General features: G+C 32.3%; 2 protein-coding genes and 1 long non-coding RNA gene across 4 annotated transcripts in view; 1 reads left to right on the top strand and 2 right to left on the bottom strand.

Annotated features, from left to right (window-relative positions):
- LOC126844662 (cell adhesion molecule Dscam2-like) overlaps positions 1-2,402 on the bottom strand; it is a 152,844-nt gene extending 150,442 nt beyond the window's left edge. For both annotated transcript variants that reach the window (XM_050583017.1, XM_050583018.1), the window contains exon 1: positions 2,308-2,402. The gene's annotated coding sequence lies outside the window, so the exon portion shown is untranslated. The remainder of the gene's footprint in view (positions 1-2,307) is intronic.
- Positions 2,403-11,528: 9,126 nt separating this feature from the next.
- On the top strand, positions 11,529-12,657 carry LOC126844553 (uncharacterized). The gene is made up of 3 exons (XR_007686595.1): positions 11,529-11,665; positions 12,230-12,407; positions 12,494-12,657. It is a non-coding gene; the product is annotated as an uncharacterized LOC126844553 (long non-coding RNA).
- Positions 12,658-20,709: 8,052 nt separating this feature from the next.
- On the bottom strand, positions 20,710-25,085 carry LOC126844633 (uncharacterized). Its single transcript, XM_050582948.1, has 2 exons — positions 24,863-25,085; positions 20,710-22,178 (listed from the first exon to the last, which is right to left on the bottom strand). Exons 1-2 carry the CDS (start codon positions 24,929-24,931, stop codon positions 20,910-20,912), a joined length of 1,338 nt encoding a protein of 445 aa, XP_050438905.1. The 5' UTR covers positions 24,932-25,085; the 3' UTR covers positions 20,710-20,909.
- Positions 25,086-25,402: the final 317 nt, after the last annotated feature.

The following is a 25,402-nucleotide window of genomic DNA, read 5'->3' as shown; positions in this document are numbered from 1 at the left end:
TTATTAATCCGCTTAGGTCTCGCGGGTCCAATGATAAGCCAACAGAACCCAAGAGCCGTGGCCGTTAATAATTTACAAAAAAATTGTCTTACAAGGGTCACGTTGTAGGGTAAAACGTTTTGTACTGAGTATACAATTCGAACGGAAATTTTGTTTTTAAAGAAGCTGTATACAGAGTGTATTTCCGCTGCATATACCCAAATGAAATCAATTATAAGTGGGAAACCGTCGAGGAAAACTAAATTCAAGCGAAGTGACAAAAGTCCTAGCCATGAGTCGCCTTCGATAGGCCAAATTGTATTTACCTCTCTTAAAACGCTATTGAGAAGGGTCCAATAATTGGTGTTCAGGGGCGCTTTCTAATTAGTTCCATTACCTGCCATTTAAGGCTGTTCGCGCTTAAATCATAGAACAACCGGAAAGAAAACTTAGGCCGGGACTGACAAGTGTCTGACATTTTGTTTTTCCGCCAAGAGATTGAGTTTTTCTTTTGTTTTGAGAAAAATTCTTTGAAACAAAATGTCACTTTCATTGGCAATTTATCGTATAAAATATGTAAAATTCGGCGAGCGATGGTATTCAACGAGGAGAAAAGTTTCAATAAGCAGTGGAGTTTTGTTTGTTTCGTTTCGCTCGGTTTTCGTTATTGGTATAGCCGTTTAATAACCTATAAAATATAAAATGGTAAATAACGGATCGTGGCAAAAGCGTTAACGTTTTATTGCGCCTTTCGGATTCATTCAATATCCAATGTGTTTGTAAAAGAAGTGCAAACACTTGGCCCAGGACTTTGTCGTTTGGCCTACCCACTCTGTTTATAAATAATAAAATATACACCGCGGCCGTCCTATTGTTTTTGGCGACCTAGTTTTCACGTGCCAATACGGTTGTCCTTTGTGCGGTAAACTTCGATGAAGTTTGTGAATAAACTGCACTGATATTAAGAAACAAAAATAAACCAATCCCCCGACTCGGCCAATAGTTATTGTCTTCGGCGTAAGCTTGGCAAAAACGGAAAGTCATACCTTGTCTTGGGTTAAACTTGAGCGTTTTGATTTCGCGCCAAACAGCATTATTGAATTTGTTTTGTTGAACTTAATTGGAAATTTGGATTGGTTTTTTTATGAATGCCGAAATGCATATAAAAAGCAGCGTCCAACAATGAACCCTACTAGTGTCTTGTGGGTATAGTTAAGCGAGCTCTTTTATGGAAATAAGGCGAATCGAGTCCAGCAACCGGACTTCCGCCGCGAGTTTACCCACGGTTTATACCAACGGCCACCATTGACCACAGTGTTATAGCTCGGTAAAACAAAATAATATAATATAATAGCCTACAATTGTAAATGACCCACAAAGACGGTTGTCGTGTGTGTTGTAAGCCGCAACGCGTTAGCAAAATGTCTTATGATGTCTTGACCGGAATGGGAAGAGGCTAAAAGGGATGAGCGTTAATCTGCTGAAATGCCCGAGTTGAATTAAATTAATTTAACCGGATAACTATTTTGCGAGCGTGAAGAAACCCGTTTTACCGCAATTTTAATCATTGTATCACTTAATGTTTATTTTAAGAAAATCAACATTAGCTAACAATAAAGACCTCGTCTATATCAACAAAATGTCGTTTTTAAACGATTTCAATTATTTGCACGGAAAAAAGTAATTTATTTAATGTTACATACACTTTCTGTTTGCCATTGACATTATTTAACTAAATAAACTCTCTGAATATTAGAACGGTTTCAGAAATATATCTTTTCACGGAATAATATGTACATTTTTTACAATTAATAGCTTCAACGCTTAGCTTACATAGTTTTTAAATATTATTTTAGCTCTAAATATTAACAAACGTAATCATAGTTTATCAATTAAAATACAACAGCGGTCAAAGACGTAATTCATTTTATTGAACCGTATTTTAAAGGCTATAACATAATATAGTAATGAAAAATTAATTTTTGCTCGATATCTTCGATGACGATAAAAGCAAACAAATATGTTTACCTATTTTGAATTTCCTAGACCGTTTTAAATCAAAACTATATCTATATTTATTAAAAAAAAAAACAAATTATCAACAACTAATAAACTATATTCCCTCGATAAAATATATTCCCTGTAATAATCCTATGATATTATTTATTTATAAAATATACGTTAAGTGCGTAAAAACAACATATATTATATTGTCGCGTTTGTTGACCGTACACGGCCGTATTTAAAATTATCATGCAATTTATAACATATTTTTTATAGGCAATTTTATTTGTAAAATAATGATTAATAATGTAATACTAAACTCACGTCGTTCGCAGGACTCCGTTGAACGTCTCCGTAAAACCACCGCCGGCAGAAACAGCACCAAAGGCCGACGACAAGGTACGACAGATCACGCGCGAATACCGGGCACTCCGGTGGTGTTTCCTTTGGCCGTTGTAAAGCTTCAACGGCCGAGGGCGCGCGCAAAAGCCACCCCACGATTGGACGCGGTTCTGGCGCTGAACGGCGCACGCCCCGGCCGAATCGCAGTCAGTCCACGCCGACTATAGTGTGTGTGATACTTTCATAATAATGTTATTATTATATTATTAATTATTAGATACGCCTGTCATGACGGATGGGTATTGCCCGAAGGAATAACACGGCCGGTCGCAACGACTGTCCTTACAATTGTCAAGTAGAGTTTAGCCTACATAGTTTCAGTATTGAGTACCCTGATGGTCGTAAGTCCAATGGAAATTTGTTCTTTTTAATTTTTTATCAGCGTTTTTTCGATTTTTAAAATTCTTTAGCCATAGTGCAGTATACATACGTATACCGTATGCTGTAGGGTACATCTTATAACGCATAACATGTAATGTTACTAGTGTTTAAAGATTAAAACAATATAGCACTCCATCCTTCATTCCGTCCTATATTATATTATAAATTTTAATAACCCAAATAATAGTAATCAAAAACTAGTTATCAACTGGTTGGTGAAAACGCCCGGCGAATTATTCCTAATTTATTAAATACGTTACCGCTTCAGCTTCAAAAGTTGCTAGAGCCATGAAAAATACTAAAAAAGGTAAATATTTAGTAATTTTATGTAGTTGCAAACTAAGATAAACATAAATGTTTTCAAAAAAAAATGAGTGTCCTGCCCTTAATAAATAACTCGGTATTTCATAGAAGAAAAAAATATGATAAAAGTTGTCGACAAAAAAATGTTAATTTTTGACATTATTATTATTATTAATTTGCTAGTATAAGTATGTAGGTAGGTACAAGAAAAACAATAAGAAGTAAAGCTAAAACTACTAGCTTATTCTCCACTGGGATATAAAACCTCCTATCGAAGAGCAAGGATACTTATCTAGAATTAACAATTATTTGAAAAAAACGAAAAAAATATAATACAAATAAATAAAAATGTTAACTACACAGATATGTGATACTAAAAGCTAGGTGTACGTAACAATAGATATTATTTTAAAATACAAATTTTAATTTTTTAAACATAGAATATTACATTTTTTTTACAGATTATGGTAAAATCATTTTTTTTTTAATTTTATACTCTAACACTTTAATGTGTTATTATATTTTTAGCGGAACGAATGTTTGAATAAAATCTTCAAAAGAACTACACATAATTATTATTTTAGACATTGTTTTCAAATAGAAATTAAAAAACAAAACCCAAACGGGAATAGGCGTAGGTGTTATTACTGTTGCGCTGTTGTACATTATTGTTTGTAAAAATATATTGTATTATGGAAACATACCTATACTATATTATTTTCGGGGCGCTGGTGCATGCTTTTTGTGAAGAAGCCGTTAAAATATTATCCGGCTTCCGCCCTCTGCACGTTCATCATGTTATACAGCGATTCTTATAATATTATTATTATTATGTTATGCGACTCCGGCGCTCGAACCGCAAACGAAACACAAGTATACAAATATAGTGGCATGGCATTAAACTTATGGTAATGTATTATAATATTTTTTTATGGACGACCGATAAACACACGCCGGTATTGACAGAGTCAGCATTGCGAACCGAAAAAAAGAAGTAAAAAAAAAAAGGTTAACACACTCGACCGCGGAGCGGTTAATAAGTCCTATATAGGTACACTACATTATATATCACATATTTTATATACATGTATAACAATTTTAATATATATATATATATATGGGTAAATGAGGGTTGGTTTTCAATAGGGTACGCGACAGCGTTGTGTACAGGGGCAGATTTTATATTATATATATTTTTTTATCGTTTTCCATTTTATTGTCTACTCGAGCGTAATAAAAACAAAAACCATAACTTCGTTATTTTTAACGTCTCGTTTCAATTAAATTTCAACAATAAAATTTAACGTTCCAATAACAACAAAATATAGAAAAGAAAAAAAAAAGGTATCCGCCGCCAAATTCGTTGAAATTCGATACATTCTATACTCACGCGACTTTTGGTGGTAAGAAAAATGTCATAGGTAAAAGTCAATGTTACCGAAATTAACTCGAATATACCAAACCATGTTTTTCTTACTAACTAAGACAGTTTTTTAATTATAACGTGTATCTTTAAAGATACACCACCCTATTGACTAATTTAATAGTTTTATCTTTAAAGATGCATTACCTCATCGACCTATTAAGATAAAAAAAAGGAAAAAAACAATATTAATTAGTATTTTATGAATTACGTAAATTAAGTATTATTCTTTGAACTACGTGTATAAGTATGTTTATTTGTATTAAATTAAAAAAATTTGTTTATAGGAAATTAGTTAAAAATTCGCCTGCATTTAAAAAATGGGCATTGTATTTACCGTAATAAAATAATAAACACCTATTAGCACAAAAAAAAAAAAATAATGTGTCTAATTATTAATTAGTATTATAAAATTTTAAAAATTTGACTTTTATGGCATTGTATCTTTTGAATAAAACTGCGAAAATAAATGAAAAGGGTAATTCAACTTTATGGATACAACTAATAATTATTCCGGTGTACTAAGCATAGTGTGTATCATTAGATTTTAAACTGTAAATGAAACAATTATACAATAGCTGATAACATGGTTTTCAAAACGATATAATAATATAATAACATGATAAAATATAAAACGTATAATAAATATAAGTATTATAGCGCGAAAATCTATAAATTGCAATAACCATAATGATATCTTTAAAAAAAAAATAACTCATAACATATAAAAACAGCCCGTAATATATTTTTTATGTTTTCAATGAAATAATTGTTTCAGTTTTGCATATCTTTAATGATACATCGTCAAATTAAGGGTTAACTCCTAATCTAACAACCGCATTGCTTACTTTTACCTTTCATTGGTAATTCTATGAGAAATCTTTGTACGTCACATATGAAGTCATTTTTTAAATAAAAAACATAGCAAGCCATTTTCTCGGATTAACATTGAAATATAACCGTTGCATAATTATTGAAAATTAACTTTTAATTAATCGACATATTATGTATACACATGTTATGGTCGATTTTGTTAAATACGCTTGAAAAGTTTCTCATCAATCTCTTCTTTGCCGTTTCCTTTGTTTGTTATTTTCAAATTGTGATATTACCAGTATTTTTATGTTTCAGAAATCTGTTCCATTTATGTTTAATATTGTAAGAACAAGAGGAAGTATTTCAATACCTTACAAATATTTGGCAAGAAATTTAAGAGAACAATAGACAAAAGGAGTATACGCCGGTGCGATTATATTTGAATTGAGCCGAACTATTTCGAATCACGTATTTAATTATTAAACTTTTATAACTTTGGTATGCTCTTTGTTTTAAGACTGCTTTATTTATCCGTTACCGACTGTGTACTATGGTCGAGTAACTGGAAATTTCATATTTTACGGAAAGATTTTTAGATACAGCGAAGAAACTATTCTAAAGACGCATTGCTCTAAAAATTGTATAGATACTCGAAATATAAAAGAAACTTTAATGTATTTAACTTACTGTTAATAATGAATAAAATACAATTTCGCTGTAGCTATTGTATTATTATTGTATGTTAAGCTTTTGTCTCGACCGAATTTCAACCATTTCTCGTTACAAAATATAATATTTCTGTATGATATAATTTGAAATTAATGGCTTCAATCAATGAAAACGGCTAATTGAACAACGAACGAATCGAAGGATTTCAAAATAATTCCATTATGTTTCCACTATAGCCTCCGTGTGCCACTTAAGTCTCCGGCACGGTGCCAAACCCATTTAAAATTTAATATAGTCGTTATTATTTATTAGTTGTCCTTCTACGAAGACATTAGCCATAATGTTGTTATACAATAATTATCATAAGATATTATAAAAAATAAATACACGCATACAATTATTCGAATTCAATACCTACTTTTATACGACATATTATACTAATGTTAAATTGTTTTAATTAAAAACATAAGATACGTTGGATTAGTACAATGTACAAAATAATTTATTTCTCTTATAATATAAACGCTACAATTACTAATTTAATAATAACTATTATCCGGTTATGCTCAGTACGACGACAATGCTTTCATAATATGTAAAAGAAATTAATTACATTTTTTTTTTTTATATTATATTAACTATTGTTTATTTCCATAGAAATCTCTTTATTTAAAATAAATATTAAAGCATAAGCGGACAGCTAATCTAATAAGAATGAATACACTAAACTCAACAATAAAATAAGGGAAGTAATAAAAAAAGTAAGAGTTGTAGACTAAGGACTGTTTCTTTTACAAAATCTAGCTGTGATCAAAAGGAATGCTCAGTGATAATAATATTCTTTGTAGTCCTGTGATTTGTATAAAAAGAAATAACAGCTCTATAAACAAAAACATTTGCACTCAATTATTCATTGACAATTATCTCATACGTTTTTATTTCTTTGAACAATTAAAAAAATGTTGTAATTGCTATTTAAAAATGTCATGTTAACGCCTTATTTTAATAATTTATAGTGGAGCTTTTTTTTTTATTTAGGTACATTTTTTTTTTATCCTTGAAAACAAATCTGCTGTGATTTTTCCATGATAATAAAACAAATATGGTTTTGACACTTTGTTGGTAATTACAGATTTAAGTCTTATTGTATACAGTTATAACGTTCAAGTCTGAAGCGGCATAAAATTATAATTTGTCTGGACAATTTGTAAAAAAAAAAAAAAATAAGCACGATATTTGTGTAGTTAAAACTTGAAGTTGTTTATAAAAATAATAATGGTGTTGTTCTGAAGTCAACTATTTTTTTTTCGTTATAATGAGAGTAGTAAAATATGTTAATTATTAAAAAGAAAAATCATGAAAATTATTGAAGTTGTATTAAAAAAAAAAAAGAAAAGAAATTAATAATTACCGTTTCATAATGAATATTTACATCCAGCTTTATTACACGAGACACGACCAACGCTTTTTAGTGATTATACATTTTGATAAATATAATAATTTGCATTTTCCCTAAGGTAGGAAATGTAAAACGTCAAAATCAAAATGCATTAACCAGAGTACCTACCTCTATAACAAGATTAAATAATATGAATGTATAGCTGTTCGTTAATCCATATTATAAGCATTACAAAATTATCGTAGGCAGCTGACAAGTAATAGATAAATAATATTTTGTCTTGTCATATTTTACTTTGCCACCAAGTCGTGCTGGCTAACATTCAATGACAACAAACCGGTATAGAAAAACAAACGCCTATCGAAACCGTGTCGATGTCGCCGAGTACATTATTTAAAAAGATTTGCATTTTGACAAATAACGGCCTACGCCCCGCAGGTAGGTAATGCAGTATGAATATTATATTAGCTATACCTATTTTGTAAAATAAAGTTACATCTTATCAAACTGCCCTGTTCAAAAACTATAAATATCCTATCAATCGATTAATTTTAAAACGTACATTAGAGACTCATCATTCATAAGACTCCTAATAACTACCTATTCAATAAGTCCATGTTAGTGTACAGCTGTTGGCGTTGTCCAAAAAATAACATATTACTGCTAAAAAAAATTCCTAATTTGCTTAAAACCAAAATCCGATTGTTACAATGCATTTTGCTCGAAAATCAAATTGAAATAGTTTCGATTCGGCTATAATATTGAAAGCGAAATTCTATTTTTTAGCCAATTCTCTTGAAAATGTCTGTCTATACTTGACGTGTGTTTTGAATACAAAAAAAAAATAAACAAATACTGATCGACATGATTTATGTTCAACTCAATAAAAAATACTACGGTTGTGTACGTTCGGTTAAAGTAATGAAAAAATAAATGCCATCGTGCCGCGTGTCATGCCAATAACCAAATAATATTATTGAACAATAGTTCCAACGCTGTTGTTAGCAATTCTATAAAGAGAAACAAGGGGGAAAAAAATAAACAATATCCTAAAAAAGCAAATAATATCGATAGTGGAAATGTCAATTTTGACACAACCCTCGCTTTAGTGGAAATTCAAGTTAGCTGGTATAACTAATAGTGTTAACAGATAAATTCATAAAAAAAAAGAAAAATAATACAGGCTAATCCAACCAACCGTTATTGTTATGATTGATTTACATTTGCATGCCAAGCAGTGCAAATGATCACAAACTTTTTTTTTTTACCAACTGTTTATATTACCTTCATAGGAGTAGTTATTTAAACAATATACAAATTTTCTTTGTAGAGGTGAAAATGATCAAGTAGCCCGTTACGTTTCTTTTGTTATGAAGTCATGAATTAGGTTTGCTTAAAAACTAATATTTAGAATAATAACGATAAAGTAAGTCATTATAGCCAACCGTATAAATGAGTAAAGCAATACGAAAATCGGTTAGAAAAAAAAGGTTGTGTACAACCCAAAAACATATTTATGTTAATAATGTAATTACATGAATATTTTCGTTTGTACAAAAACATTTCTTATACTTATGTAATTCATTGGAATTATAAACAGCGCATTGTTTCTAAAATGGCATGCTACTATTTCGTGCTTTATAAGTAATATGTCCAAGGGTAATAGTACTGCGCTATTTTAATTTTTTTTTACATTATCAAAAGTGATTTCGTTTTTAATTTTGATCTGAATTTTTTAATTACACTCAATACAATAAACATACCCTAGAACTAACTCAAAATACAGTTAACTATTATATATTAACAATATTAATTATTCATTATAATTACATTATTCAGTTAATTAATCAACCATATTTTTGTATATTTTTATTTTTTAATTAATTATAAAATGATTATTTTATAAACAATATTGAGTTATCCTAGTATTTTTATTTATAAAATAATTTATAATGTATACTATTATGATAGAGCTATAGCCTGAGTTATATTTTAGCTATTACTTATTATAATAAAATATAATAGGTTTTTATTTGTAGGGCTGTTTAAATTTTCACCCCTAAGACCTTACTGGTTTTATTAAATCCGAGCCTGTTTAATTGTACAAAAATACATAGATAACGGTAGCGTATAGAATAATTTAAATTAGAATATTTAAGTATTAATTACATAATACCTTTACAGAAATAACCTTGTATTTAATGTTTAAGGTGGAAAGGCTTATAATTAGTTAGTATTATAATTTATATAAATACATATTGTATAGAAATAACATTAAATCAAATGTTTTCTACATTGATCGAAAGTTATTTATTTATCAAAATTATTTTGGAACTACATATAGTTACTATTTTGTGATATTTAAGTAATCCGTCCAAGGGTAGTAGCACTTTATTTTAATAGTAAAAATAAGGTTCAAGAATTATTTAAAATGCTCCAACAATGTTCAACAAATCAAGTACAATATTTTTTATCAACAAAAAACTCGCCAACAAAAAGTTGTGCAGTTAGTGTAAAATAGTTAGCAGTGCAAAATTTAAAAAAGCTCTAGTGGTAAAATTAAGGTTCAACAAAATTTCGTTCTTCATCAGAAATCTGTAACAAACTACCAACAAATTTGTTGGATAAGTTTAATTAATATCTCCCAAGGTTGCGCTGCTAACTTCATGAAGTTGTTTACTATTATAAAACAAATTCAAAGAATATATTTTTACATTTGGTTTAATAGTTATTCGTAAATATATAATTAAAAAATACAACAAACATACTCGACGTTGTATACGAAAAAAAAAATATTTCCAAATAATATCCAATTAATGTTAACGACGAAAACGGTGTACATGATGATAAGTTGTCAAGATACAGAATATCAGCAAGGTCTATTTATGAATGTAGAAGGGCATATATTTTAAGAGGGTGATACATTTTAAGTACTTGGGTCACAATCTAACGCAAGGCAACAACTTGAAAATGGAAATCAGTACTAGAATACAAAAGAGCTGTAATAAGAGCTATTTTGGTCTTGGAAAAATACTGAGCTCAAGAGCTATATCAGTTAACCTAAAAATACGTATATATGACATCATATGCCTCAGAGACGGCACCACTTAGGAAAATGAAGGGAACAAGATTAAGAGGCCACTGGGAAGACCACGACTGTGTTGGGAAGACTGTGTGAAAGCGGACGTGGGAAGGATTCGACCAGATATACTATGGAAGGTAGCAGCAGAAGAGAAGGATAAATTAAAATGATCAATTTTGTAATCAATACAATGAACAACTGAAACATCTTTACAATATTTATAATTCTAGAAACCTGTAGCTCTGTAAGTTTTTAAACGACCTTGTTGAAACTTTGCACACATATTAACTATACTTGGGTATGTGATCATTTTTCCATAAGTATTCATGATACGTTTTTTTAAAGTTGTAAGTTTCTAGTCAAGATTAAAAGCTCAAATTGTAGAATATTTTTCCTTTAAACAATTTCCATTATAATGAAACAAATCGTGAAAACTAGATCGTTCTAAGTGGTTTATTCTATGGTAGTTAAAGTTTTATTTAAAAATATTGACATTAACGTCGTGTCCAATACAAGTGACCACAAATAATTTTAAGCAAAACTAAAAGACACAAGGTCAGATACACCGGGTCGGTTTTAGGTAAACGGAATGACCCCGTAGTATTTTGTTCGGCGAATATTATCTACTTAAAACATAATAATAATAATTGAATTTACAATGCTGTTGTTGTAATAATTATTCCAGTCTACCATCGTTCAAATATCAAGGGCCGAAATCGTGTTTCTTTTTGTTCGGCTAACCCATTAAGATTCCAGTCTAACGATCAAGGTCCTCCGGTGGACATATTATACCTACCGGATTACAAAATATCAATAAACGAAAGTGCCGGTTCGTCCGCGAAGAGACATCATTTTCAACTGTCGCTATATTTGTACACAATGTATATAGTAATATAATAATACAAACCTGTTTGATAGGTATGCTCATTATATTATGTTATTATTATTATGCACAAATATAGTGATACTAAATGACCAAGACATTACAATATACCGATATTGGCGAATAAGTGCGCAATATTAAAAAAAAAAAATACGAATAAAACCAGAAATAAATTTCCATAATGAGAATGATATAAATACCGTACAGAATCTTTGAGAAGACATCAGTGATCCACAGCCATCGCAACACTATAGCAGTGAAATCTTATCAAGTTCAACCAAACACCAACAAAAAAAAACACTCTTCGCCATGTACAAGTTAATGGTAAGCGTTTTGCACGTTAATTTTTAAATAATTTTTCTCGAATAATGTTGTCCGCCAAAAATATAAAACGTTTTTTATCTGTTCAAGCTGTTTTCAACTGTTAAATTAACCGTTTTCAGTTTTAACTGTCCAACAAATTTATTTTAAAACGTTTCCACGATATTTTTGAAATATAAATGTTATAGTATGCTATACATGTTATACAGCATATCCTATACATATTATTTCGATTTTAAAATGGATATTTCAGTTTAACCGTAGAGGTGTTTTCATTGTTTTTTAAAAATACTCATTTTGTTGTTATAAAATTCGTTTTGATACAAAACTAATGTGTATTTTTATTTTTAAACACGATTAAAAACATAAATTGAACATTTTTCAATAGTTTTTAAGTATTTTTATTTTAATATTTCAAAACATTTATTTGCCAATATTTTTCTTAGTTCGAAAAAAAAAGCAATTTTTCTGTTTTTTTTTTCCTGTGATACTCTACAAACGTTTATGTAGTTTGTATATAATATAAATCATCGACCTATACCCAAATATTATGATTTATTCTTCCAGATGTTGGTTGTCGCCGCTTTGGCTCTTATCGCCGTCGCATCAGCTCAAATAATCTACACTTACCCGTCACAGGCCGTTTACCCGTCTGTCTACACCTATCCGACGTACCAATACCAATACCCGTTAACCTATTCTCCATACACGACCTTCCTCCGACGATAGAACCGAACTCATCCATGTAAGTATTGCATAACCAGTCGCTTGTATACCTATGAATTGACCTGTGATGTTTGTATTATAGTGCTTGTGTGTTTTGTTTTACAGAACCCAAACTCGGCTATGTTTTTTTGCAAATAAACCCCAATCACACTCGCATGGACTCAACAAATGGACTCACTCGTGGACTCGTTCATACTTCGATCTAATGTTACATTTGTTCACGAATAATTATTGTTTTGTCAAATAAAATAATATATTTTTCTTTTAAATTTCACTTTCTTCTTATTTACATTATACAGGCCTACCCGTATTTCAAAAAAATTTTTATCAATCTAACTGTAGCTAGTCAACATAATTGCCTATTATAGTCATTAGCTATTTAGACTAAGGTCACCGAGTACAAAATATGTTTCCAAAGACAATGTACGCTTAAGACAATCAAAATAGTACAAAACAAATATATCAACTCAACGTCTGGAGTGGTGGTAGTTTTCAATCCAAGCTTTTCGAGTGACCCTACAATACTAAGGTTAATGTATTCATAATAGAATTATAAGAAAAAAAAAAACAAACTCATTATAAATGTCTACCGGCTGGTCAATAAATAATCCAAATTGTAATTCCTTGGTTCCAAAGCCACGGGGTTTTATGTCTGAAATGTATACAGGTAAATACAGATATACATTTGTAGCGATTACCATAACGCTATGTAGACAGGCACACTTAGGTACACATGTCCCAAATAATCTCGTTTCCTTTAATTGAGGGTTCGTGCTTCGAAGCTTATCAATATACATTTGACAAGGCTAATAGAGTTTAAGCACACCATTTAGAAATTACAGCCTTTTGTTATTGTCAAAAAAACAATTCAACAGAAACGAACGAACTCGATCGTGGTAAATAATTATATTCTATAATATTACATTACATGGTGTACTTTGCAAGGTATACCTAGCAGCATATTGCTATATTTATCCGGTACATATGTTTATCAGAGTTCCAAAAAATAATCCATTTTAAAGTATATAGTTTTATAATTAATGGGTAATGTATTTTTACCTGTCATCGTTGGATGATGCTGGCAGTAGGCCACTTTAAGGTTAATGGCACGCCACAAATATGTGTGTCTAGGCTACACTAAGAGCATGTGAACCTACTTTATTTTATCAATATTCTATAATATTATGATATATCATATAATCAATAGTCAAACGTAAGTTCAAATTATTAATGGAGAAAATGTAGGTAATCGTGTGGTATTGGCAAAAATATATCGTTCTTGCCTTTTCCGTACAAACTGCTTCTATTGCAATCAGTGTTGGACCTTGCAATCGACAAATTGGCCATTAAGAAAAACCGATCACATCAATTATTGAACTGGGCCGTTGAACACAGTTTAGTTGGAATCAGTCAGCTAAATTAAATTTATCGGTTCGGAATAGGTAAATAATTGCTATAATTTATTAAAGATATAAAAATTAAAATAAATAAGCATTTTACGGTTTGCTGTATTGGAGGTGAACTCAACTTCTCACTCTGAGAAAAGTGACAAATATAATGTTGCTCTGAAAACAAAGAAATTGTATACCTATTATTCATAGAACCGTTGGAAAACATTTTTATTAATTGACTTTGACGTTCTATAATTCACTGAAGTCGGTGAAGTTAACTGAAGTCGGGCTACATATTCAAACTCTGCTTCTGTGAGCGCTACTCTAATGTCAGTTTAATAGCTGCGGAATTTAAATAATAGAAAATTAAACATTTAACGAAATTTTATAATAAATCGTACATTAAATGCACACTTTCGCAAAAAAAAAGTAATAATATAACTAGAATTTATCTGTAATAAAACAATATCGAGTGTACCCTCTTTATTTTACAGGCTCCTTAAATAAATAAAAACACACTTAATAATACTGAAATACCCAACTACAGTCAACACCATTATTTAAAACAAGTTTTTTACCAAATAAATATATTTTATTCCGGTTGACTATTTTTTAGTTTTTTTATTGGTTGATATAATATTGCAATTTTATAGCCCGTGGTTTTTATACAATAATAACAATAATATGGTATTAAATACAAAATACAATGGTAAATGGATATCACAATTACAGCTAACTCTCATATAAATCGGTTTGTTATTTCGTCCATGTTTTAAATATCATTTAAGTATATTATTTATACACTATGTAATATTAGTTATAAAGTAAAAAGAGGTGAGGTGGTCTTTTAGAGATTCACACAAACTAAAAGTAATAGAAATCATGACACTATAATCTATTATTTGAACGAGTAATGAGCAAAAAATATTAATAACGATTTGGTTTAAATTATAAAAGAAAACTCGAAGATGAAAAATCAAGTAAAAAAAAGAATGAAATAATGCGAGACGAAAATATTATTTAATAGTATGCAATTAGTAAAATTAGGTAGGTATATTGTGCACGGATTAGTGTAAGTCGATTATTGTCCAACATGTTTTTCCAGCAAAAGCCTTAGAAATTCAAAGTATATAATTTAAGTTCAAATATAAGTGTTTCGGCAGGATATAAATGGTGAACGCAGTAGGGTGCAGTAAATATAGCTGTTTGACAATAATTTATAGTACGATTGGCATAACTAGGAAAAGTTGTAATATGATTTTAATAAAAACACTAGAAAACATGTTTTGCTTAACTCTATACACTAGGTACTGCGTTGATATAAAATGTACTCCCCCGCCGTTAGTTTTCTGCCTTTGTTTAGCATCAAGAAGTATTACGGCTGGATCTATAGTCTATTCAAAGGCACGATGTACCGGCTGATGTGGAAATGTTTGTTGTACGTCAATACGTTTACGGGTCAACGTCTTGAAGATTACTCGACAAAATGGCACGACTTGCCGATGGATTTCCAGGAATGGCTGCTCATCCAGGACTATCCAGACTTCGTGGGTTTGTCACCAGCCCCGACCAAAGCTGCACAGGATTAACAGAATTAATCTCCAATGCGTGCCCACCAACCAGATGACTCTGGAACCGGAGCAGTTCCCTTGGATTGTTCGACGACCTGACCAAGGCTGTTTCGATAACCTAATAATATTGACAACCAATATGTAATAGGCTATTTAAATTACTATTGTTATCCAGTGATACCGTGTGAAACTTGATACTTATTTATCCAATATATATATATATATATTTATTAAAAAAATTATAAAAAAAACATTATTATGAAAAGGCATTGTATTTCCCCTTTAAATGAAGAAAAACGGCAAAAATATGTACATTTTTTTCAACTTAAAATTACTATGCTTTATAACTTGTTTAAAACTAGTCGAATTAGTTCCTAATTTGTATGGAACATTTTGAAAACATAGTACCACCGATAAACATTGAAAAAGAGTTTCATTAACTCTTTTGCCTAGAAGGGATATGCATTTTGTTAAGTCGATTAGCTACCTACTGTTTATAATGATTCCTCGATCACCGGATATAAATGATATAATTAATATACAACAAAAATCATATATTACTATTTTTTTTTTGTATCTGGAAAAATCTTCTGGAAATAAAATTACAATAATCTGGATTTTTTTCTAACGTGTACAAAACTCTAACCAGAGATCACAGTTTAGGTTTCCAATTAATAATGTGTTATTTTTTATTTTATACTGTGAATTTTCGTTGTATGAAATGCGCTAGTATATTATAAAAAACAATAAAGTGTATAAACAACACACAGTCGGTAATATTTTTTTTTGTGTCTTTTTTACCATAAATTCTTGTAGATATGAAATAACCATACGAGTAATAATAATACATATAACAATACTTAAAACGGTCTATGTACCCAGATTTTTCGTACTATTAAACGCGTTAGTATATTATAAAAGACCTTGAAGTATTGTGAATAAAAATGCACAATTTTTTCCATTGTTTTTAGAGTCTTTTAGTTTTTAAGTCTCGTATCGATGTGAATAACATGTGTATACATGTTATTCACTATTTAGACTTTTCTAAATCAATACACAATCACGAAAACAATTTTACAATTTGAAATTTAGCACATAATAATGTGTTGAAAAATAATTTGAAATCAACACGCTTTCCATTTTAAAATATATAGGAATAATTGTTGTACCCTGAATAATTGTACTTATATAAATCTTATATATAAACCAACATAATCCCAATATGGCCCAATTTCGCCAAATAGCTTGTTATATATTTGCTTTTTGAGCTGTAGCAAGCTCTTCTGCCGCCTGAGACAAATTTGAATATATGCGTCCACCCCCCCCCCCCTAAAAAATTAAATAATATTAAGTGTTCAAAAAACATACAAAGTTATTCATAAAACATTATTAATGATAACAGTAGAATTTTCAAACATTTTTTTTTTAACTAAGACTCTTAAGTGCCACCTGAAAATAAGGTAGACTAATATTTTTATTTCAAAAAATTTGTCAAAGTTTAGCGCCCCCGTTGCGGTGTCACCTGAAACAAATGCCTCAGTCGCCTGAAAAATAAAACAAAATTATAAAATATTCGGGTACTTTAAGCTATAATGTGACCGTTCATGGTAAAAGGGACCTTATTAAGGTATGATTGTGATCAAGACATCGTTGTAAACAACAGCTAGTCGACTATAATAAAAGGCCTATCCGTTCTAGGGGAAAAATAGTTTAAACATTTTTCGGTTGTCAATGGTCATTGGTGGTATTATATTTAAAGAATATTCTATACAAATTTGGAACTTATTCTACTTTTTTTAGAATGTTTTAGAGCATCGTCATTTTTTGAGCGTTTTCTCGATTGAGAAGGGGTAAATTTTTTAAATTTTTTGTCCAATAAAGTACCTTTTGGGTACAATTTCTGATCTATACAGCTACTACACAACGAAATCAGCTCAGCTGATATAAATAAATAAAAACATATCATTATAAATATCATAACTTCTCAGCTCCGGATCGATGATAAAATGTTTCAAAATGAACATTACAAAATTGTAATTATTTTGAGTGTTATTATCCTCGATGAATCGAGTTAATAGTTAACCGTCGCACGTTTTAATGGAATATTACCAAAACACGTTGTAGGTGATAAAACAACAGTAATCTGTTTTTTTTTATAATGTTTTTAATAATAATGTTAAACATGTTTGATAAACAAGTAATAAGTTTCACACGGTATCACTGGTTAACATATAATTCGAATAGGTTTTTAAACTGGTTATTAATATTATTATGTTAACGAAACTGCGTTGATCAGGTCTTTACAATATATTATTACATTATTAGACATTACTACAAATATGACCTGCCACACACAACGCTCAACATTTCGCCTCTTCATCTATGTACTTGACAATCGATTGGATCACTCCAAAATCGACCATTTCGAAAGCGGACCTGAGATCATCCAAGAAAGCCTGTGCGGTTTTTAGGCTATTGTTTGCATGTTCAGAGTCATCTCGTTGGTGGCCACGCATTGGAGATTAACGTTAACCCGGTGCAGCTTTTGCCGGAGCAGCTGGATAACGCCGTCTACGACTACGGCGTTACTGCCGAGGCGGTCCAGCAAACTCACCATGTCCGGATCGTCTTGGAGGCGTAACGGCTGCTGGAAATCCATCAGCAAGTCGTGGCGTTTTTTCAAGTAATCATCTCGAAGTTGATCCGCCAACGCATTGACGTACAAAAAAATGTTCTACATCAGCCGGCACTTGATGCCTTCGTGCAGACTAAAGACGCCGCTGTAATACTTCTTCATGCTAAACAAGGGCAAGAAACCAACGGCGGGGGAGTTCATATTGTGCGCGCAATCGTAGTCGTTTTCCAGCAAATCGAATGCGCCGCCCCAGCTGACATGCACGTCGTAAGCGGTCATCAGCATGGTCTTGAGATGTTTGTTGATGCCCGGGTTGCTGATGAACAGATGTCTGGACCTCAACGCCTCACACCGCGTCCTGTACGTGGATTTGGCGTCGTTCTCGTCCAACAGACTGTCCAGACCCTGGCAGTTGCTGATCCCCACCGTTTGGAGATGGTACAATTTGAGTTTGCCGCTCGGCATGGCGGCCATCTTCAGCGCGTACTGTTCATCTTACCAGTCGAACCGGTTGCCCGGTCGACAACCGGCGGCAGACAATTCCTTTTGCATTTCACCCGTCACGTAACCGTGGTTGTCCACCATTTCGTCCACGGCCGCCGCTTTCTTGGCTTCGTCCGCCTCGTTGGCCACGCGGTGTTCGTAATTAGACTACACCGTGCCCGCGTACAGCAGTAGTAGCCACAGCGAGCCGATTTTCACATCGGCCACGTTGTACAGGGTGCATATCACCCCCCGGATGTTGTACTTCATCATCAGACCGATCGCCACACCGGTCTTAATGGTTTTGTCTTCCAGCATGAGCTTCACCAACCGCATGTGCGTCATTGAGGCCATCTGATACGCGCATTTCAAGTCTTTGTACAGTTCTGCCGTCGTGGGGTTTTTCTTTGGGTCGTGATCGTAACCGGTTTCCAGCGACAGTGCACGCGGAGGGCATAACGAGGCCATCAGGCTCAAAGAGGACACTAGGCTCAAGACGATCGTCGTTGGCGATAATTTCGAAAGCGTCATTTCGTCGACAATCCGCACCTGGTTGTCACGATACTGAATTGTAACTAAACTGCGCAAAGTTTCTTCTAGGACGCCAAACGGTATTTACAGAACCCATATTTTGTCGGTAAGGTCATACACGCGTACACGCTTAGGAGTTAATATCGTGAAATTATTTAGAAAACTTCTTTTTTTTTTTCGTCATGAATATTGTTTCTTATGAGTTCTGTCAAAAATTCGTGAGACGCGCGACGGCCTTCCACCTCACCTCACCGCTGCACCGCCACCATCACCGCCGCTGCCGACCAAACTTCAGTGCACGCACAGCAAAAGCTCACAAGTGTACGCACACGTGTTCCTGCCCAGCGCCCGCCCGTGTAGTAGGCACTAGTGGGCGCAAGGGATCCTGGTCGCTTATTATGTTTGGTTTTGTATTATCTCAGACTAAAATAAAACCAGATAGTGGACTCAAAAATAAATCCACGGAAAAACATTGAATTATGAATTTGTTTATCTCTTATCCCTTTACTCATATCTCTAATATCTTATCTCTTAATATTTTTTTAAATATTGTTACGCGAAAATGACGACATGAACTTTTTTGTATCCAGTCCAGTAACATATCCACGTTAATAATTCTACCATCGTTATTCAATTACTTGTTGTCAGCGATTCAGTTTTCGTTATTACACTGTAAACAGTGTGTATAATATTTGCCGTACTGTAATATGGCCCTACTGCATTATGTTTAACCCAATCAAAAATCGTTATTTAAAAATCTATTGTTTTACTATGAAGTGGACTGTCTAGTTTTATTTTATTTGTGATATTATTGAGCACAGTAATTAACCTAAACTAAATTTCCGTTATTTGGACATACATTTTTACATATTTTGGAATAATATATAATATCAAAACCAAACATCGCTAGAATGTTATTTATTAGGTGAAATTTACGTCGGAAGCATGAGTTTGACTTGCAACTAAACAACGACCAGTTGACTTTAACCACTAGGGATAACACACGTTTAGTCGCCTTTACTCGATACGTCGAAAACATTTATACTCAAAATTATGTTTCGCAATTCGGCTATCGCAAGCCACTACTTTCTTGTTTTTTATATTTACTTGAAACTGTCCCTACTTTATAACACATCCCTTAATTTTGTATACAAAAAATAACTTGTAACCCCCCGATTCAGGCTATTGAACTTTGTAGTCAAGGCTTTTTCTTTTGTAAAATAAAAATACTGAGCAATTATAATAAATTATAAGTATTAGATTTTGTCAGTTAACATTAATTTGTTTTATTTCGAGTAATATAATCATTTTTTTTATATTACATATTTTATTTACTGTCGTTATTAAAATATAATTTAATAATTTAATTGAAAAACACTTTAATATACTTAGCCTTTTATCCATTTTATCAACTTGTATATTACTATTAACGACGTTTCTATAACTTATGTATGTATATATACAGGGTGTCCCACAAAGAATTGACAAAGGAAATTCATAGGTTTTTATTGCACAACAATGCTTACAAACTATGTTTGTCCATTGCCTCCCCCATTGCTCTAATGGAACTTCTAATATCAAATATCTCTTTTATAATATTTTAAACCAATTAAATATTTTATAAAAAAAAATGTATATAATATGTATTAGATTTTATTAGCACGTACGGAAAAGTAACATTTAAAATAATATGATTCTAATTATCTCCATAGTGTAAATCATTATAAAGGGGTTGTGATTGTTATTCCACAATGTTTTACAAATTATTTTAGTACAGTTACATTTTTACAATAAGTTTTGATTCATGGTAAATGTAAGTTAATATATTTTAATTATGTACCATGCAATTGTTTTAAACTGTACTTATACTAATCTATAGTAATAATATTACCTTCAATTATATATTAAATTCAAATTAAATTACTTTCAACTGGGCTTTGGCTTAATTTGTAGAAGTCAATCAACTTGAACAAAAAATCAGTGAGTTTTCGTTTTTGTGAATCGACGTACCCTTTTAAGTCGGCGGCAAAATTAGAATCGAGTTTGATATCATAATTTGTCATGGTTTCAATGATTTTTACGTCGTCTACGCTCTCTTTGTGTAAACTTAACGAGCGAAAATGCTTAACAAAATTCTGTTTGGCCTTATTCAAAAGACTCGGCAACGTCGCCACACTGACCGTTTTCGACAGGATGTTCGACAGCAAAACATTGTAAAACTCATCGGTGCGTGTGTCCAAGAACGCGACGGCGTCGTTTAAAGGCGACGCCAACCTATCCATAAAGGATTGGATACCGACGGTCGATTTGACCTGGTAAAACTTGTACAAGTGCATCCAAACAAAGTGAGCGATAGAGATTTTTATCAACTTGGCGATCAATGCGTGGTGATCGACGAGATCGACCTGTTTCAAGTACAGAGCACTCCTGGGCGCCTCCCAAACGGCGAATAGTCGGTCTTTTATTCTCTTGTGGAAACCGTTCATTCGGGACTTTTGGAACGCATTGTCCGCCTTGAGTCCTTTCAGTAACACTCGGTCCACGGCAAATCGGTCGGCGTTTTGATAGGCGTAGGTCCATTGGGTTTGCCCTTGCACCGGCGGTTCCTGAGCAGCCGCCAAACCCTCGACCACCATCTTTTCGGCGTTTGTCGCTCTGAACGTGTCCAAAGCCGAACCCGACGATGAAGGTTTCAGATAGCGTTGGCTGATACAGCAATCCACAAAAGCGTCGATGTCGCCTTTTAACACAGTGTTGGTTTCGTAAGTGGCACCGAACTCCGCAGGGTTTGACTCGTCTACAGCGTACAGCAAGAAGTAAACTTGCCACATCCACGGGTAAGTTCGGTCGTTCGCCAGCTGCAGCGCCGAAAACATTTTGGCTATGTACTTTTTGAATTCTTTCAACAACGGCCCTGTTTTCGCCAAGTCCTCGCCGGTCTGGCTATTCTCGAGTACGCCATCCATATAGTTGAACACACGCTGAACGATACCGCCGTAAATGCATTTGAGTTCTTTCATTTTTTCCGCGTACAATGCTTGGCCGTCTTCCGAATCCGCGACGTTCTCAGACAGCCGATCGATTTGTCGCTGGGACAGATAACGCGAATTCGCCATCGGAATTTGATTTATTAACAACAGCCATTGTCTGTCGTACGCCATCACTTTACTCGAGCTCACCTAAAACATATTATACGAACATTGTTTATGTTAGATATGCCCATTGTCAATCTTTTTATTGGACACATGCTGGATAGAAAGAGTGAAACAAGGGTGCTACTGGGGAAAGAGTGGAATCCCGGACTCTGAATGATGGCATTACAGACAGAAATTAGAAGCACTTCAGATGTGGTTCTATAGATGAATGCTGGAAATACCTCGGACCGCCCGGATTAAAACATAGAAGTTCTCAGAAAAACGAACAAAGACACTAAGCTCATTAACACCATTGAGATCAGAGAGCTTCAATACCGGGGACCATGACCTATAAAGAAATTGACTGCGCCTCCCACACACCCCACCTATACTGCCACGTTATGAACATCATTAGAAAGAGATGGATAGAGTTGTTAGGTTTCCCATGGAATAAAAATTGAAAAGAAATGGAATAATAAAATTATATATATATGGGATATTCTTAGTCAAACCACGCGGTCACCGGCCTGACCTCCTTGAATTTTTTCGAAATCTTTTTTTTTACACTTCTTTTGGTCTAATATAAGACATTTTTATTTTTTCCAGATTTCGACCAGTTTCAAATTCCTGAAATTTTTATCATAAAATCAGAAACTTAAATCAAATCTTTTTGTCTAATAACGGGAGTGGGCCGAGATTTATTTCTATTTTTTTTTTCATAATGAAAAATTTTCCGGGTGGTCACCCATCCTGGATCAAGCAACAACGAACACAGCTTAACCTCAGATGCCGCGTGGCACTCTGCGTCCACACTATGCCCCTGTATTATTTTTAATGATATTCGTAAGGAAAATTTTTCACTTTTTACTCCCAAAATATGCAAAAAATCAAAATTTACCAAGACATGTTTTATTTTTTTTAAATAAGAAAACTGAAATTGAAATTTTTTTTTTCAGATTTTGAAAAAAAAAAATGTCTAATAAAAAAAAAAAAAATAGAAATAAATCTCGGCCCAATCCCGTTATTAGACGAAAAGACTTAGTTTAAGTCTCTGATTTTATGATAAAATTTTCAGAAATTTAAAACCGGTCGAAATCTATTTTTTTTGAAAAATAACTTAAATAACCTCTATTTTTGGGGCAAAAATTAGTGAAAAAAATTTCAAAAAAATAATAGTCTTATATTAAACCAAAAGAATTTTAAAATAAAAATTTGAGGTGGTCAGGCCGATGAACGCGTGGTTTGACTCAGAATGCCCCATATATATGACGATACACACATATGGAAATATATAATAATTAAACCATATTTAATTATTATTTATTTTTGTGTTATTCGAAGTTGTAATGCATTTAAGGATATGCATTTCATTATTTTGTCGGGTATCCAATACTTTCGTATCGCCGCCCCGGTAGAATAATATTTACAATGACAATTGCAAAATTTGATAAAATGGACTGAATGCTTCAATCGCTATATTTAAACAGATATAGCGAACGCATAAGGTACAAAAACGACGTAACTGTAGTTGTAATAATTAATTGTGCGTTCATGAATTATCATTTTAGTGAAAAGCAATTTGGTTTTTTGGTTCTCCTGTAAAATGTCAATTATTGCAGCTGTGTCATTGTTCTACTGGGGCGGCGGTATAATGTATTGTTTTAAATAGCTATGTATAGTATATATCGGTAATAAATACTTAAGAAACATTACAATTTCATTCAGATTTTATCAATGAACATTCTGTTTTACTTTTTATAAAACATGTAAGTATGTTTTGAAAAACAGTTTTTCTTTACAAACTCTACAGACAATTTATTGTTGGTAAATTATTGTTATACTAAAATATTGTTAATATTGTTTTACATACTATTAGTATGTATAGGGGAGTACCAATGCAAATTTAAAAAAAGGAAATCGAAAATAGATCAGCTGTCGGTGGTTGGGCAGATTATAGAAAAAAAGTTTGAAAACAAACAAAATGTGTGGCAGGTATTTGTCGAGTGTCGATTTCAAAAAAGAATCAAATGGTTGGGTCACGTAATGAGAAGGTCAAAATCAGAGTACCTAAAAGCAGCCGTCGAGTTCAAATTATACATTGGAAAACCATTATGAGAAATTAAACTGATGACAATTACAATTCAATATTTTAATAAGATAAATTAAAAATGTTTAACATAAAAATTTCGTTATCGGGTTTTATCATATTACTATTTCATAATATCATATTACATATGATATTATTTCTTCCATGCCAAACCTAACAACTCTCTCTGTCTCTTTTTAACGATGTCGATAATCGGACCTCTCTCTCTACTATCAGTCCATTTATTTATAGGTCTATAAAGACCTATAAAGCCTGAGACACATCACGGGAAATGAGAGTAAATATTCTGTACTTCAATCCATTCTGCAAGGCGAAATATTTGAAAAGAGAGGACCTGGCAGAAGAAAAATATCATGGTTTCGAAATCTGAGAGCATGGTTTGGGAATAGCTCATCAATGTTGTTCCACGTCGCAACCGAATACAAGTGGGATTTGCTATGATTGAGTGCTAGGAGATGCCTTATACCCGATTCTATTCATTTATTAGGACTATACAACCATGCATTGCAATGGAAATTTGATTTTGACTATAAGCGGAAAGTTTGAGATTGAAGGTTCATTTATTTATTTTATGTTTCTACTATTTTTGTAGGTACAATTAGTAGTGTCAAAAATTGCATACCTCTGATGGCCTGCATTCTATATAGTTTGGAATTACGCACAAGCCAAACAACAAAAAAACCATAAACATTACAATTAAGCGAAAAGGTAAAACGTGATATAAGTAGTTTACTGGTTAGCACTAAAACTTGTAATAGAAAATAGAAAATCTTGCTTTTGACTTGATGTTTTATAACGGCATTATTCAATGGAAGGATAAATTTGTAACGTAACCATTTACGTACAACAACTGGCATAGTAGGCAGCTATATATTATATTTATTTTATCGATTTGCTATCGTTAAAAATGATCATATTACTATTTGCTTCGCGTGTGTAGGTGTCAATGTCAATGTACTCGTTTTTTATACGGAAATTTATTACCATTGGTCTGTATCATGAAATCTAGTATTTGCCTTCATGCGGTCTATAGTTTAAAAATCATACTCCGAAGGTGCTATCTAAGGCATACAATTAACAACCCCATTCCCTCTGCTTCAGAATTGAGGGACACCCGTGAAAGTTTACATTTTTACTTCATTTTAAAATAATTATACTTATG

Source organism: Adelges cooleyi, unplaced genomic scaffold, assembly GCF_023614345.1.
Source record: "Adelges cooleyi isolate 19-005CV unplaced genomic scaffold, UGA_ACOO_1.1 ACOO_flye_CR_arks_rails_tigmint_CR_PRNA_651, whole genome shotgun sequence".
Lineage (NCBI taxonomy): Eukaryota > Metazoa > Arthropoda > Insecta > Hemiptera > Adelgidae > Adelges > Adelges cooleyi.
The sequence above is the reverse complement of the archived record's forward strand: the minus strand, read 5'-3'. Positions and strand labels throughout refer to the sequence as shown.